Source organism: Nicotiana tabacum, chromosome 9 (genome assembly GCF_000715075.1).
Source record: "Nicotiana tabacum cultivar K326 chromosome 9, ASM71507v2, whole genome shotgun sequence".
Taxonomy (NCBI): domain Eukaryota; kingdom Viridiplantae; phylum Streptophyta; class Magnoliopsida; order Solanales; family Solanaceae; genus Nicotiana; species Nicotiana tabacum.
This window is the reverse complement of record NC_134088.1, coordinates 41,894,558-41,911,581: the sequence shown is the minus strand read 5'-3', so window position 1 is coordinate 41,911,581 and position 17,024 is coordinate 41,894,558. Positions and strand designations below refer to the sequence as shown.

Sequence of the window (17,024 nt, the reverse complement as noted above, 5' to 3'; positions counted from 1 at the left end):
ACAATAATTACCGGGAAAAGAAGTTTTTTTACCTCTTTCAGGCTTATACTAGGACTGAAATTTGCCTACTATAAAAAATGAAAGTTTTTCTTCAGTCTGACACATTGTTACACGCAATTCAAAGCAATAAAAAAATTTATCTTTTGTCTTCTAGCTCATAGTCAAGGCATTACTTGTTCGTTCCTTTCTTTACTCACGACTGAGCTTGCATCGAGGGTCCGATCAAGGAAACGTTCCACTCTTTAATCTAAGATCAAGCTTGGCCAACTTATTGCAATTGATTTGATAGTTTATTTTGTCTTTAACTCATCTATCTATTATTCTTAATTATTCGGATTGAATTAACCATGTATCCTTTAAACCGCGTACAAATTTAATTGTTACTCATTTTAGAGGTAAACAATGGAAAAAATATATTTATCAATCTTAAGTTTGCAATGTCCTTGACACTATTTTGGTAACCTCCAATTTTTTCTGATCAATTGCTCAAGCATAAAATTTTGGGTTTTGTAATAATTAGTTAACTAATAGTCGTAGCTCAAAGAACAATAGTGTTTCAATAAATAGTTGTTGTTTGTAATTTATGAAATAATGCTATTAGATGGATCAATGCATAAAGGATGCTAATTAGCTTATTAGTGCATTAATAAACCAACCACAGAACTCACAGATACTAACTACAAATACAAACATTAGAATATTGGGGTTTTCTTCTCCATAGAAATATACATTTAAGAGCGTATAGGGTTAAGAGAAATTCTCTGCCTCCTAGGAGGGCAATTAAATTGTGGAAATCAAAAGATTCATTCGCTTTGTAAGAATTCCTAGTGACCTGCAATTTAGGTCATGGTTGAAAGAGTTTCGCTTTGCAAGGAGAAACTAGCTATTGTTTAACCAAAAAATTATTTTTATGGTCAAAATAAGTATTGAAATAAATCAGATTTTTAATAATCAAGTTTACTTCATTTTTCCAAATAGAAAAGAATAAAAAGGTAATACAAATTAAATATTCAATAAAAGAAGGAAAGATTATTGTAGCTTTCTTCCAAGAATTGTGAGTAAGAATCTTCAATCAAGCAGAGATGTAAAAGTAAAATGTTGATTGCATATATTTGAAAATTCTTTGATGATCGTAAAAAAAAATAGGAAAGAATAAAATGGAGTACCAAAAACTCAAGAAGAAAAAGACTTAGGGGATGCGTTCCACTTTTCGGGGCACGGTAGAATTTCGGAGGGAATGAGATCTTCGTACTTCACCCGAACGAACCTCCCCTGCAAACCTCGATCTTTGTCCTCGTTGATGCTCGAGAATAGAGCTTTACTTGCTCGGCGAACGAGCTTGATCAACCCCCCTCAGAAGATTCGAGGACTGTAGAGACGAAGCAGATGGTCGAGGGTGAACCGAGGTGCTTTGGTATTGTTTATGAAGTGATGGAGGAGGATTATGATCCTCCAAAAGGATGGGTGAATCTGCCCAAGGCAGACCTCATACCTTTCGCCAAAGTTAAGGACTACAGGGTCTACCGGGGTGAGCGTGAAGGGGTAAGTGTAAACACTTAGGTACCCCTCCACGTGAGTGGTGATGTCTTCGTTGTGCCCAGGGACAATGACCTCCTTGTCGTCCCAGTTACAGTCTACCCAAACTATGGGGAGTGTCTCCTCAGTAACGGAGCATATGAACCTCCATGCTCCCTCGCATCAGTCCTGTTGACTGGAGGCCTTCTCGACGTTGAAGTCATTCTCAATAGAGTAGCCCTCGGGGACGAAACTCTTCAAGGGACGAATTTGGATGTTTTTGCCATCAGATTCTGGAAAATTTGATGGTTTGAAGAAAATATATGAAGATTTAAAGATGGGATGATCATATAAAGGTCTGGGTTAGAGATTCAAAGAGAAAGTATGATGATTTGAGGATGAAGATATAAAGATCTAAGGAGAAATGTATAAAGATTTGTAGAGAATAAAGGTAAATGGAGAATTTGAGGGTAAGTCAAAGAGCTCTAGAATCGGAAAGTGGAGAAGCAAAAAAGGGTTCGGAGTTTTTATAGAGGAAGGACAATCAACGCGTGATGCTTCACATTCGAGGATAGCCAACCGACGGCTGACACGTGTTCGAAGTCAGAACGATGTGGCTGATGTGACATTTTGTTGACCCGCCAACTGGGTTGTAATGTACGAAGGAAGGAACCTGGGTTCATTTATCGCTTCTTGTCGCTTCGATAAATCTATCCTCCAAAAAATGAGGGGACTATCTGTGTACGGGTAAAATCAGGGGAAATGTCTATCCCGATTCCCCAATGAGAGAACGAAGGGGGTGCATGAATCCACGAGATTATAATCGAGGCCAGAGACCCTTCATATCAAGACCTAGGAAGAATGAACGATATTTCCAACATTGGACATGGTAAAACGATGCACCCCGGATCGAGTATAACTTTTAGACCTCGGGAAACGCGGTGGACGATTATGCATGACGGATAGGGGGCCGTAATACTCACCCTTAACCGATTATTATGGTGCGAATCTCATTTAGTTTCGATTACAGATCAATAATTACCGGGAAAAGAAGTTTTTTTTACCTCTTTTAGACTTATACTAGGACTGAAATTCGCCTACTATATAAAGGGAATGTTTTTTTTAGTCTAACACATTGTAACACGCAATTCAAAGCAACAAGAAAATTTATCTTTTGTCTTCTAGCTACTGTTCAAGGCATTACTTGTTCGTTCCTTTCTTTACTCACGACCGAGCTTGCATCGAGGGTCCGATCGAGGACGAATTTCACTATTCAATGTAAGATCAGGCTTGGCCATCGTATTGCAATTGGTTTGATCGTTTATTTTATCTTTACTTCATCTATCTGTTATTCTTAATTATTCGTATTGAATTAACCACGTATCCTTTAAACCGCGTACAAATTTAATTATTACAAATTTTAGAGGTAAGCAATGGGATAAATTTATTTATTTAACCTATTTTTGCAATGTCCTTAACACTATTTTAGTAACCTCCAATTTTTTCTGATCAATCAAGCATAAAATTTAGGGTTTTGTAAGAATTAGTTTAACTAATAGTTTTAGTACAAAGAAAAACAGTGTTTTAATAAATAGTTGCTGTTTGTAATTTATGAAATAATGCTATTGGATGGATCAATGCATAAAGGATTCTAATTACCTTATTAGTGCATTAATGCCACAAAACTTACAAATACTAACTACAAATACAAACATTAGAATATTGGGTTTTTTTCTCCATAGAAGTATACATTTAAGAACGTATAGGGTTAAGAGAAATTATCTACATCCTAGGAGGGTAATTAAATTGTGAAAATCAAAAGATTCATTTGCTTTGTAAGAATTCCTAGCGACCCGCAGTTTAGGTCATGGTTGAAAGAGTTTCGCTTCGCAAGGAGAAACTAGCTATTGTTTAACCAAAACATAGTTTTTATGGTCAAAATAAGTATTGAAATAAATCAGATTTTTAATAATCAAGTTTACATCAATTTTCCAAATAGAAAAGAATAAAAAGGTAATAGAAACTAAATATTCAATAAACAAAGGAAAGATTATTGTAGCTTTCTTCCAAGAATTATGAATAAGAATCTTCAATCAAGCAGAGATGTAAAAGTAAAACGTTGATTGCATATATTTGTAAATTCTTTGTTGATCATACAAAAATTAGGAAAACAATAAAATGGAGTTCCAAAAACTCAAGAAAGAATAGACTTACGGGATGAGTTCCACTTTTCGAGGAACCGTAGAATTTCGGAGGGAATGAGGTCTTCATTTTTCACCCGAACGAACCTTCCCTGCCAACCTTGATCTCTGTCCTCATTGATGCTCGAGAACATAGCTTTACTTGCTCGGCGAATGAGCTTGATCAACCACTATCGGAAGATTCGAGGACTATAGAGACGAAGCAGATGCTCGAGGGTGAACCTAGGTGCTTTGGTGTTGTTTACGAAGTGATGGAGAAGGATTACGATCCTCCAAAAGGATGGGTGAATCTGCCCAAGGCAGACCTCATACCTTTTGCCAAAGTCGAGGACTACAGGGTCCACCAGGGCAAGTGGGAAGGGGTGTGTGTAAACACTTAGGTACCCTTCCACGTGAGTGGTGATATCTTCGTTGGGCCCAAGGACAGCCACCTCCTTGCCCTCCCAGTTACAGTCTACCCGAATTATGGGGAGTGTCTCCTTAGTAACTGACTCCCTTGCATCAAACCTGTTGATTGGAGGCCTTCTCGACGTTGAAGTCGTTCTCAATAGAGTAGCCCCCGGGGACAAAACTCCTCAAGGGAGGCTCCTGGGCTACCTCGGGAATGGCCACCTCGACATCTGTGGCCGGGTTGGAAGATGAATGGGTGGTTTGCTGAGGCACGAATTTTGAAGTTTTTTCCATCGGATTATGAAAAATATGAAGGTTTGAAGAAAATAAATGAAGATTTAAAGATGGGATGAAGATATGAAGGTATGGGTTGAAGCTAAACCCTAAACCCAAATAAAAAATTCTCTCTCTAGAATTTTTTCTCTCAAGAGCCGCTGCTACAGTGTCATGAACAGTAGCATAATGCTTCACTGTTCATCTAATGAAATAGTGATTCGCTACTGTTCATCGCAGAAAAGCTAGAATTTTGAGCTTCAATGGCCACAATGGCCGGTGGCCAGCCACCTTTTCTAGTTGGTCAGCCCTCTCCCTCTATCACTCCAATAAATACGACCACAGAATCCAATCCCCAGCCTTTATATTTCTCGATAATCCTGAAACCTTCAACACTGAACAATGCCCTGTAGGAACGAGCCAATTCTGTTGAACCAATTGCACTTCGTCGAGCTAGTTTGCTTAATGGACATCCTTTTGTTAAATTTACTGAAGCAGAAGTGGAACGAATGAATGCGATTGAAGGATTAAAATATGCAGTAGTTTGTAAATTCTCATATGGATGGCCTGAGCTTAATGAACTATGCCGAATTGTCCCTCTTTAATGTGGAATTAAAGGCGAGTATAATATTGGATATCTTCGCGACAAGCATATTAATTCGATTGATGTTATGGCAAGACTTTATTGATTTTACGTCGAAGAGTGTGTATTATGTGAAAGACACGACGGGTTATGAATATCAATTAAGAACGTTGATTTATGATGCAAAATTCAAGGCCGGGGAGGAAACACCAAAGGTAATGGTATGGATTTCGTTTCCAAATTTGTTACCAACTTTTTTCGTCAAGGAGTGTCTATTTTCCTTGGCGTCAGCTGTGGGTAAGCCTCTTCATCCTGATATGTCTACTATTAATAAAACGAGGCCTAGCTGTGCACGAGTGAAAGTCCTTGTTGATTTGCTAGCTGACTTACCTAAGAAGGAGCGCATGGATATCGAGAATGAAGTAACTGGAGTTGTGAGGACTGAATGGGTAACCATTAAATATGATTTTTTGCCCAAATACTGTAAAGAGTGTAAGTTGCAGGGCCATGACATGATTGAGTGTTTGAGGATTTATCCAGAACTAATGGAGAATAACACTGTTGAGCAACAAGCTGGGAATGAAGTTACTAAACAAGGTGAGCAGGCTACTGTTGCAGCATACTTAAATCAACAGGGGCCTTTAATGATTTTGTTGAGTGGCAAAGTGGTAGGCAATATGAATGGTAATGGTAAGGAACAATGGAAAGAGGTGAGAGATAATCGTACTAAGAAAGCTGTTATTTTGAAGGAAATTCATGCAACTACTGGAAAAGAAATAATTCAAGTTAATCAAGGTGAAAGACAACAGGTGCAAGTGGGAAACAAGTTTGCAGTTTTGGAAGTTGAGGAACATGGGCATGTAAATGCTACTGTGGTGCAAAAGCAGATTCAAACTGCTAATAATATTGTGGTAGTGCACAAAAAGGGGGGAGATCATGAGGCTAACAATCAACTGGTAGTAGTAGAAGATAGTAATAATCGAACTCCTACACTTAGTCCAGTTACTATTGGGAAAACACTTAATGCAGCAGCACCAAAATTTAATCCTAAGTCTCCTGGGACTGGGGTGTCTAAGGAAGGTAATAAAGGTAGCTCGATCAACAAAGTTAAGGACACATTTGCAGCAAATAAAGAGTCTATCTTACAATGAGTGCAAAGAATTTTTGGTGGTAATTTAGTTGCTATCAATACATCATGCCAGGAAATCCCATCTTAAGACTCACTCGATGCAGATACTTTGCTAAAAGATTCTGGAAAAATTTAGTTGGGTGATGACAAGTTATGGAGTGATCAAATTGAGGAGGATTCAGATGAGGGTGAACTACTGGGAGATGAGGAAGATAGTGATGATCAAGACATAGCTGAAGATGATCAAGATGGAGAAGAGGAACAAAGTGTGAATAGACAAGGTGTAAAAGCTGTGACAGCACACAATGACAACCAGCAACTTCTTGAAGCTCAAACTGTGCAAGAAAGTGAGAAACAAAAGCTCCAGATACAAAATTCCCCTGTGTCTACAGTTACTCCTAATAGGATTAATGACCACCCTAATACGGAGAATAATTTGTTGAATGATCCTGGGGAAACTAGAGGAGATAAAAGTGGTATACGTGATGAGCCAAACTCTGCTGAGATTGACAAACACGATATGAATGGGCAACAGAAAAAGGAGGAGCAGCTTATTGCAAACACTGTTCCATTGGATATTGCGGAAAAATAAAGCTAATGAAGGGAAAGCTAATGCTGAAAAATCACTGATCCCCAATCGCATCAGAAATCAACTGGCAGCTCAACGAAAGGATCATGGTGATTATGAGAATGTGAGAGGAAAAGGGAGAGATATGGATGAAGAATCTACGGAACAGAACTTTATAAATGTGGCAAGGCAAGGTGATCTTTCACCTAGAGCAATTGAGAAAGGAAAATCTGCTGGGAGGGGAAAGAAAAAGCAATCCAAAGAGAATCAAAGTGTAGTTCCATCCGGGGTTTAAACAAGAAGGACCCTACCTAAATCGCACAATCAATGATGAATGCTATAATTTGGAATGTGAGATCGGTGAATGCAAAGAAAGTCTTTGAGAGGCTTGTCAATATGCAGAGGCAACATCATTTTCAATTCATAGGGATCATAGAACCAATGCAAAAAGCAAGGAAGGTAGAAAGGTATAGAAGAAAGATTGGAATGCCACAAGCCTTCATTAATGTCTCAAATAAAATTTGGGTGTTTGTAGATGAAGATCATGGAGTTGATATCATCATTAATATGGAGCAACCGCTGACCTTAAAACTGACAAACATGGATACCCAGATGTCTTTCATTGTTACCTTTGTCTATGCAAAATATGATTCTACTGAAAGAATCAAGCTGTGGGATAGTTTATATGCAATTACAAGGGACACGTCACCGGTAACATCCTCGATACTGGTAAACAAGTCACGAAATAGATCTTCTCCATCGTGGGGCCTGTCTAGATCGAGGGCTCCTAGAGCTTGAGCTTCCCGAATCACCCCTGCAGAAAAAGCGGGAAAGGTAGGCGAATCCTCGATCGCTGCTGCCCCAAATGACTCGCTTGGAGCGTTCCCCTCGGCTCGGAGGGGTTCGAGGGGCTCTTCGATTGTAACCCCTGCCGGTTGACTCCGATGAGGGGCGTCTCCGACATTCGATAGTTCGGGGACTCTACCTGGATCTTTCTCCGGTATATCTTCAGTTCGAGGCGGAGCCTCATAGAACATCATCGATCCAGCCGGCGATGAGGCATCGGCGGCTCTCTTCGTTCGGACCGCCAGCGCGGACTCATTGTCCTCTTCTTCTTCTTCTTCTTCTTATTCTTCATCTTCATCCCTTAAACGCAAAACGGATTCCACAGTCAAAGGAATGACATTCTTGTTCGGCTTACGAGCTGTCCTCTTCTTCGGTTTTTGATATTCGGGAACCGAGGCTCTTTTCCTTTTATTTTCCTTCACTGGCTTTGGGATAGAGGTCGAAACATCCTCCTCATTGGACAAGGCCTCAAGACCGCGTCTTTACCCAAACCTGCATATGGGAAACTTTAACAAAAATATTTTGAAGAAACCCCTCGTTTGGATCATCAGAGTCCGAGAAAAGATCTTACCGTGATTTTTGGCCTCCAACCGACCCTTTGACAAATCACGCCATGAGCGCTTGGCGTATGTGGAGGTTGAAACAAGAGCCCTTACCCAGTTCTTGAGATCGGGAACCGCTCCGGACATCCAGGGAACCGCAACATGACAAAAGGAGGAGTGTCGATAAGAGAATAAATGGAGGAACAAAATAGAAGCAATAGCAAGATCATACTTACGTTTCATGTTCCACTCCTCGGGAAATGGCATCTTCTCAGTCAGGATTAGGTCCGAAGTCCTTACTCGAACGAGCCTTCCCATCCAACCCCAGTCCCTGTCCTCGTCAATACTCGAGAACAGAGCCTTGGTAGCCCGACGCTGGAGTTTTATTAACCCTCCTCGAAAAAGTTGGGGACGGTACAGCCGGTTAAGATGATCGAGGGTGAACGACATCCCCTCAATTTTGCTCACAAAATATCGAATCAGGATAACGATCCGCCATAAGGAAGGATGGACCTGGCCTAGGGTTACTTGATATTGTCGAGAGAAGTCAATAATGACGGAATCAAGGGGACCCAAAGTGAAAGGGTAAGTATATACGTTCAAAAACCCTTTCGCGTAAGAAGTGATATCTTCGTCAGGGGTAGGTATTATTACTTCTTTTTCACCCCAATTGCAATCCTTCTTTAATAGATCGAGGTGCTTCTCGGTTATCAAACACATGTACCTCGATACCAGCTCACACCGGCCAGGGACCGATGAACCTTTATCACCCTTAAAATCTGAAGTAAGGACGCACGCCCCGGGAACACACTCCCCAGGCCATGGTTCTACCAGTGCCTCATCGGCGACATACTATGAAGATGAAGCCTTCTCTTTCTGAGGAATGATTTGCGATGTTTTCGCCATTTTTGAATACAAAAGTAAGGAATAGAAGGAAGTAATAGAGATTTGGTATAATTGAAGAAGGGTTTTTTCGGAAAGAAATCACAGCTTTACTGGTAAGTTGGAGAGTACGAAGAAGAACTTGGGAAATTTTGGAAGATAGAAGATGTAAAAATGGTAAAGGATAAAGATAAGGGTTATTTATAGGTTCAAACGATGGCGGTTCAGTATCAGCAGTGGCAGACCACCGCCTGACATGCATTAAATGCCTTGAAAGACTAAACCGACAGAACAGCTTCCAGATGCATCATAGTCGAACCCGATGGAAATGACAAGATATAATCCCATCGAGCTGTTGAAAATCATATCGTTTCTCGCCGCATTATTTCTGAGAAACGAGGGGACTATCTGTATACGGTCGAAATAAATTTCAGCCTTGGCATGTCCGGTATGGTTCGAAGGGTGATGTATCGAAGTAAGATCCCGAAGAGAGGACGAACTAACCTTGAACCCAGGGAGGCCGGTCCGTGTCGAGATCAATGTAGAATTTCAGCAGATGTTTGCAAGATTAGAGATTACTCATCTATCTAAGATAAGTCTAGACCACTGCCCGATGATGTTGAGTGTAAATGCCTCGACAATGCCAATTAAGAAAACATTCAAATTTCTTAATTTCTGGACCAAGCATACATCATTCAAAACTATTGTAGCAGAGAACTAGACTGCTGATTTTCATGCTAACCCTTTTAGTTTGTTCAATCACAAGCTCAAAAAGGTAAAGAAGGCCCTTTCAATAACGAGAAAGGATACATATGGAAACATCTTTCAAAATATTTCTAGTTTGGAAGAGGTTGTCTTAGTCCATGAAGCACAGTTCGAATTGAATCCTTCTTTTTAGAATAGAGAAAGGCTTATGAAAGTTCAAGCAGAGTTCATAAAATATTTATCTTTGGAGGAGGAATTTTGGAATCAAAAATCTGGAATGTCATGGTTCAAAGATGGAGATAGGAACACAAAGTTTTTTCATGCTCAAGTCAATGGAAGAAGGAAAAGGTGGGAATTGAAGAGAATTTAAAATAGCGAGGGCAATTTGATTGAAGATACAGTAGCTATGGCAGATGAAGCTGTGAAATTTTTCAATGCTCAATTTCATGCAGATAAGGTTCCTGAAGCATTTGGGATACTGGATCATGTGCCACACATGGTGAATAATGAACAGAATGAAATGCTCATGAGGTAGCCTACCAAAGATGAAGTGCAAGAGGCAGTGTTTCGGCTTAATGGGGACAGTGTAGGGGGACCTGATGGTTTCACTGGGTGTTTTTTCCACACATGCTGGGATATAGTCGGAGATGATGTGTATGACATGGTTAGAGCTTTCTTCAATGGGCAAAATTTACCAATGTTTGTGACTCACACAAATTTGGTGTTATTACCTAAGAATAAAGAGGTTAATACTTATTCTGATATGCGACCAATTAACATTAGCAGTTTTATAAATAAAGTCTTCTCAAGGGTTATTCATGAGAGTCTAGCTGGTATACTTCCTAATCTAATATCAGATGAGCAGGCAGGTTTTGTTAAGGGGTGAAGCATCATTGAGAATGTATTGCTAACTCAAGAAATAATCACAAATATTAGAATGAGGACTAAAGCATGGCCTAATGTTGTGATAAAATTAGACATGACTAAAGCCTATGATCGATTATCTTGGCTTTTCCTGACTAAGGTTCTGAGGAAGATGGGATTTGGAGAAAGATTCATGGGTTTGGTTTTTGGCATCATCTCAAACAATTGGTATTCTGTGTTATTAAATGGGCAGCCTTATGGATTCTTCAAGTCGACAAGAGGAGTGAAACAAAGAGATCTAGTATCTCCTACTCTCTTTATCCTGGCAGCTGAAGCACTATCAAGAGGTTTGAATGCACTTCATTTGAATTTGTATTTTTGTGGATTTGGATTGCCTAAATGGAGTCCAAAAATCAACCATCTCGCATACGCCGATGATACTATTATCTTTTCCTCCTCTGATGCTACATCTTGCAATTGATAATGGAAGTGTTATCTGAGTATGAAGTTGCTTCTGGTCAGCTAATTAATAAATCTAAATCTGTGGTTTATATGCATCATTCTGCACCTAAGAGAGTAGTGAACAAGGTTCAAAGGATAACTGGCATCAGTAGGCAAGATTTTCCATTTATATATCTTGGTTGTCCTATATTTTATACTAGAAGAAAAATGGATCATTATCAAGGTCTCATCACCAAAGTCATGGATAAGCTACAATCTTGGAAAGGTAAGTTGTTAGCAATTGGAGGTAGAGCTATATTGATTTCACATGTTTTGCAAAGTATGCCAATCCACTTGCTGTCAGCTGTCAATCCCCCTCCCTATATTATAAACAAGCTTCACAAGATGTTTGCTCAATATTTTGGAGTAGTGTTGTTGGTGCAAAGAGTAGACATTGGACATCTTGGGACAAATTGTGTCTTCCATGTGAAGAGGGAGGAGTAGGTTTTCGATTACTGCATGATGTCTCCAAAGCTTTATTTTGTAAGTTATGGTGGAACTCTAGAATAAAACCTAGCTTTTGGAGTTCATTTATGAGTCAAAAGTATTGTAAGAAGCTCAATCCTATTATTGTTCATTGGCGATATGGATCACATATATGGAGGAAGATGTTAGAATGTAGAGATCTTGTCGAACATTAAATTGGATGGCATTTAAAAATGGGATCGTCTCTCGTTTGGTATAAAAACTGGACAGGGCTTGGAGCTTTATATTTTGTCGTACCTCCAGAATTTGTCATTGATGATTCTATCAATAATGTATATGATGTGGTGCACGATGGTGTATGGGATGTTGATAGATTGATGGACATTTTTCCTGAGGATTTATCAGTATATATACTAGAGAATATTAAACCCCCAGCTGCTATTTATGTGCTAGACAAAACATACTGGATGTTGGAATCAAGAGGGGATTTTACTGTAAAATCTGCTTGGGAGTTTTTGAGGAGAAGGAATGATCCTGCGATGTCATACAGTAAAATGTGGGTAAAGGGATTGCATTTTAAAATATCTTTCTTCTTGTGGAAGGTTTGGAAAGCAAAGTTGCATCTAGATGATTGGATGAGACGATTGGGATATTTTATGCCATCGAAATGTTGGTGTTGTGTTCAAGAGTAGGAATGACTGCCTCATCTATTTTTTACATCAGTTACAGCTATAAAAGTATGGACTTATTTTCTAACAAATGCAGGAATAAGTATGGAAGGTTTGATACTACACCAGGCAATTGTTAAATGCTGGACAACAAAAGTTAAACCACAACTGCAGCCTATTCTACAAGCATTACCTGCGATCATCGTGTGGGAGTTATGGAAAAGAAGGAACAGTCAGAAATATAGTGAGGTGGTAACAATTTGTCAAGTTATATATCAAGTTTCTACTACCTTACAGTCTCTTGTCAAAGTAAGAAAACCTACTATGCAAAATATGTCTCACAGATGGCCTGACTTAATACAACAATTGGAGCAATATACTCCAGCTTTGAAGGTAACAAAAGTAATCTGGAAATTCCCTACTAAAGGATGGATCAAGGTAAATACAGATAGTGCGAGTAGGGGAAATTCTGGAAGGAGTTCCATAGGCTATGTGCTGAGAGATAAGGAAGGAGATGTAATTTTTGCACTAGGAAGGGAGATACCACAGACTACAAATAATGAGGCAGAGGCTATTGCAATTCTAGAGGCAATGAGATACTGTGTTGACCATCAAGTAACATATGTTATGCTGCAAACTGATTCCATGCTCTTATAGAATATATTAGAAGGAAAGTGGGTAGCCCCTTGGAATGTGAATGAGTATGTTGAGGAGATCAAAATGCTAATGGAGAAATGCAATGTTCGAGTTTCTCATACTCTGAGGGAAGGCAATAGTCTAGCAGATGACTTAGCCAATCGTGCATTGGATAGTGGGGATATTGAGGCTCATTGCTTTGCACAACTTGACTCACAAGGTAGAAGGATTGTGAATTCAGATAAATTGCAATGTCCTTATTTGAGGGTGAAGGCTGCCAAGAACTAGAGGGGAACCAGATGGATATCAAAGGGATGAAAGGAAATCAATGGGAATACTGTGATCAAATATGTAGAAAGGAGATTAAAGTGCACTATTTTTTCACTAACATCGTATTCTTTTTTGCAGGGATCATTACTGTAAACATGCCTCACCAACTGACTAAACTTCTATGGGTGGTATTAGCACTATGTGCTCATTCCAAGGTAGTGAAGTCAGTGGTGACCAAGAGCATGAAAGCATGGAGAGTCTCCAGTGGTCTAGGGAAGGCAATTGGGGTTTGGATTTTTGATTTTCGAACATCTGATATAAACAGGAGTACCTGCTACAGGAAGGTACAAAGAAGGAATTTGCACCACTGGAGATGCAAGAGAAGGCTTCCCAAATTTTTGGTACATGGCAGGATCATTGGCTGGCATCAACAAAAAGTGAAGGTATTGGGAAATCATCTCAGTACATTCCAAGAATGGTGCCACACAATGAATACAACAACACACAGCTAGAGCAGGAGGATTTCTGGGAACACACTCGATCATCATGCTCAAATACATATGGAGGAGAGAAGTATAGAAGAGGAGACAACTGGAGCTTACACAAGTGATCACCATGCTCAAATCCTTATGGAGGAGAACACGGTGATGAGAATTTTTACTAACAATATTTTCTTTTTCGCAGGAAAAGCTACTGTCTCTATGCCCTACTATGTGATGGACTCTCAGTTGGTGGTATTAGTGCAATGCACTCATTCAACTGGGAGGAAGTTAATGGTAGAAAAAAACATAGAATTAAGGAAGCGTACGATGCTGCCATCTGATTTATGCAGGTACTGTTGGCAAGTAAATACAAGAGCATTTGAGGTTTTTAGAGTTCATATCCAAGTGCAGATCAACACCTCAATATCACCCCAGCAAACAGGAATTTTCTGCCAGCCAAAGGGGGAGATGCAACTGTCAGATGATGGATATGAATACAATACAGTTTCACTTTCACCCCATAAGAAATACTCAGGAGGAACAACTACTACTGCTTAGGTGCTCGATGATCAGTCAAGACATGCGAGTTCGGTGCTCAAACATGGTTTCAATGAGTGCATTATGCACTCAAATCTCATTGTACTTCATTACCTTCATACTCCAAGAAAGCTACCAAACAAAGTTTGTCTCACAATCGTGCTCGAACTCACAAGATTGCCTCAGCAAACTATGCAAACTCACTCTCGTGCACAACTGCTAGTCTAAAGGTTTTTGCAAAACAGTTGCAGTGGACCAAAGGTACAATGCATTTGTTTTAATCATTTATAACACGAAGAAAATAATGATCATTGCATCTTGAGCTCATCAACACAAATCTAGATAATGCAAGATACAAAATTGCTTACTCCAAGCAAAGAACACTGCCCAAGCAGCTTTAATGGGCAGGGGAATTGTTTGAGGATAACACCACTTCCACATGCCTAGATTTTTAGTCATGATGTGTACTACTTATTTTCATATCACTTTTTTAATTATTTCAAAATGTACTACCATAATTGGGTATCTATTACTCAATATTAGTACTATAAGCTATGTTATCGTCAAGTTTATAGTAGCTACACTAGGAAAGACATTACAAGTTTATGTTTTTTTATTTATTTGATTTATATATAAAAAATAGCCCTAGGCACCTTGCCTAGTGGATTTTCCAAAAAAAAGAAGGAATGGGTTGAAGATTCAAAGAGAAAGTATGAAGAATTGAGGATGAAGATATAAAGATCTAAGGAGCAATGTATGGAGATTGGAAGAGATTAAAGGTAAATGGAGAATTCGAGGGTAAGTAAAAGAGCTCTGGAATCGGAAAGTGGAGAAGCAAAAAAGGGGTCAGAGTTTTTATAGAGGAAGGACAATCAATGCGTGACGCTTTACATTCGAGGACAGTTAACCGACAGCTGACATGTGTTAAATGTCAGAACGATGCCGCTGATGGGAAATTTCGTTGACCCGTCAACAGGGTTGTAACATACGAAGGAAGCAACCCGAGTTCATTTATCGCTTCCCATCGCTTCGATAAATCTACCCTCCGGAAAATAAGGGGACTATTTGTGTACGGGTAAAATCAGGGGCAATGTCTATCCTGATTCCCCAATGAGAGAACGAATCCGCGAGATTATAATCGAGGCCAGAGACCTTTCATATCGAGACCCAGGAAGAATGAACGATATATCCGACATCGGACATGGTAAAGCGATGCACCCCGGACCGAGTATAACTTCTAGACCACAGGAAACGTGGTGGACTATTATGCATGATGGATAGGGGGCCATAATACTCCCCCTGAACCAGTTATTATGGCTTGAATCTCGTTCAGTTTCGATTACGGATCAACAATTACCGAGAAACAAAGTTTTTTCACCTCTTTTAGACATATACTAGGATTGAAATTCGTCTACTATATAAAGGGAATGTTTTTCTTTAGTCTGACACATTGTAAAATGCAATTCAAAGCAATAAGAAAATTTATCTTTTGTCTTCTAGTTACCTTTCAAGGCATTACTTGTTCGTTACTTTCTTTACTCACGACCGAGCTTGTATCGAGGGTCCGATCGAGGATGAATTCCACTGTTCAATCTAAGATCAGACTTGGCCATCGTATTGCAATTTGTTTGATCGTTTATTTTTTTTTTAATTTATTTATATGTTATTCTTAATTATTCGTATTGAATTAACCACACATCCTTTAAACCGCATACAAATTTAATTGTTACTCATTTTAGAGGTAAACAATAGGACAAATGTATTTATTTATCTTAAGTTTGCAATGTCCTTGACACTATTTTGGTAACCTTCAATTTTTTCTGATCAATTGCTCAAGCATAAAATTTTGGGTTTTGTAAAAATTAGTTAACTAATAGTTTTAGCTCAAAGAACAATAGTGTTTTAATAAATAGTTGTCGTTTATAATTTATAAAATAATGATATTCGATGGATCAGTGCATAAAAGATGCTAATTAGCTTATTAGTGCATTGATAAACCAACCACAGAACTCACAGGTACTAACTACAAATACAAACATTAGAATATTGTGGTTTTCTTCTCCATAGAAGTATACATTTAAGAGCGTATAGGGTTAAGAGAAATTCTCTGCATTCTAGGAGTGCAATTTAATTATGGAAAAGATTCATTCGCTTTGTAAGAATTCCTAGCGACCCGCAATTTAGGTCATGGTTGAATGAGTTTCGCTTCGCAAGGAGAAACTAGCTATTGTTTAACCAAAAAAAAGTTTTTATGGTCAAAATAAGTATTGAAATAAATCGGATTTTTAATGTCACGACCCAAATCGATGGGCCGCGATGGGCACCCGGTACCTTACTCAACTGAGTACCAATGTAACATATCTTTCTTATTACATCATCATATACACGTGACATACGGGCCTAATAGGCCAACATGATTATTTATAAACTCAAAACATAGGCCGACAAGGCCATAAAATCTTTCACGTACACGACATATGTCTACAAGCCTCTAAGAGTAAATAAATGTTATAAAGGTTGGGACAGAGCCCCGCCATACCAAACCATACACCTCTAAATCATACTGACCAAACAAGCAACTCCGGAGCAAATGGAGTGCACCAATATCTTCTGCTGAGCTAATCGCCTACTTGGAGGACTCTCGACCTGTCTATCGAGACCTGCGGGCATGAAATTCAGTGTCCCCAGGCAAAAGGGACGTCTATACAAATAATGTACCGAGTATGTAAGGAATGAAAATCAGTAAATAATAGACATGAGAGAAACATGGAGTAAAAGACTCGACATGTACGTCTGCATAGCTCTGTGAATCATTTCATCTTTATAATGTCATGCATATGCGTATAAATGTCATACCATGCATAGGTATATGTGTTCATAACGTCATCAATCCTCTGAGGGCATCCCATCATATCATTTCGGCCACTGTGGGCAATTCATCAATGTATACCAGCTGATCAGGTGGTGGTGCGTATATAACGCCATAACCTTTTCCCATATCCCATA

General features: G+C 39.1%; 1 protein-coding gene across 1 annotated transcript; it reads left to right on the top strand.

Annotated features, from left to right (window-relative positions):
• The first annotated feature begins 10,613 nt into the window (after window positions 1-10,613).
• LOC142163864 (uncharacterized) lies at window positions 10,614-11,443 on the top strand. Its single transcript, XM_075221011.1, has 2 exons — window positions 10,614-10,845; window positions 10,989-11,443. Exons 1-2 carry the CDS (start codon window positions 10,614-10,616, stop codon window positions 11,441-11,443), a joined length of 687 nt encoding a protein of 228 aa, XP_075077112.1.
• Window positions 11,444-17,024: the final 5,581 nt, after the last annotated feature.

Excerpts from the sequence above, each read along its gene's own strand:
- LOC142163864 (XM_075221011.1), top strand. The coding sequence starts at position 10,614 with ATGACTAAAGCCTATGATCGATTATCTTGGCTTTTCCTGACTAAGGTT. Across the intron at positions 10,846-10,988 it reads AGCTGAAGCACTATCAAGAG|TGTTATCTGAGTATGAAGTT; the intron begins GTTTGAATGCAC and ends TGATAATGGAAG.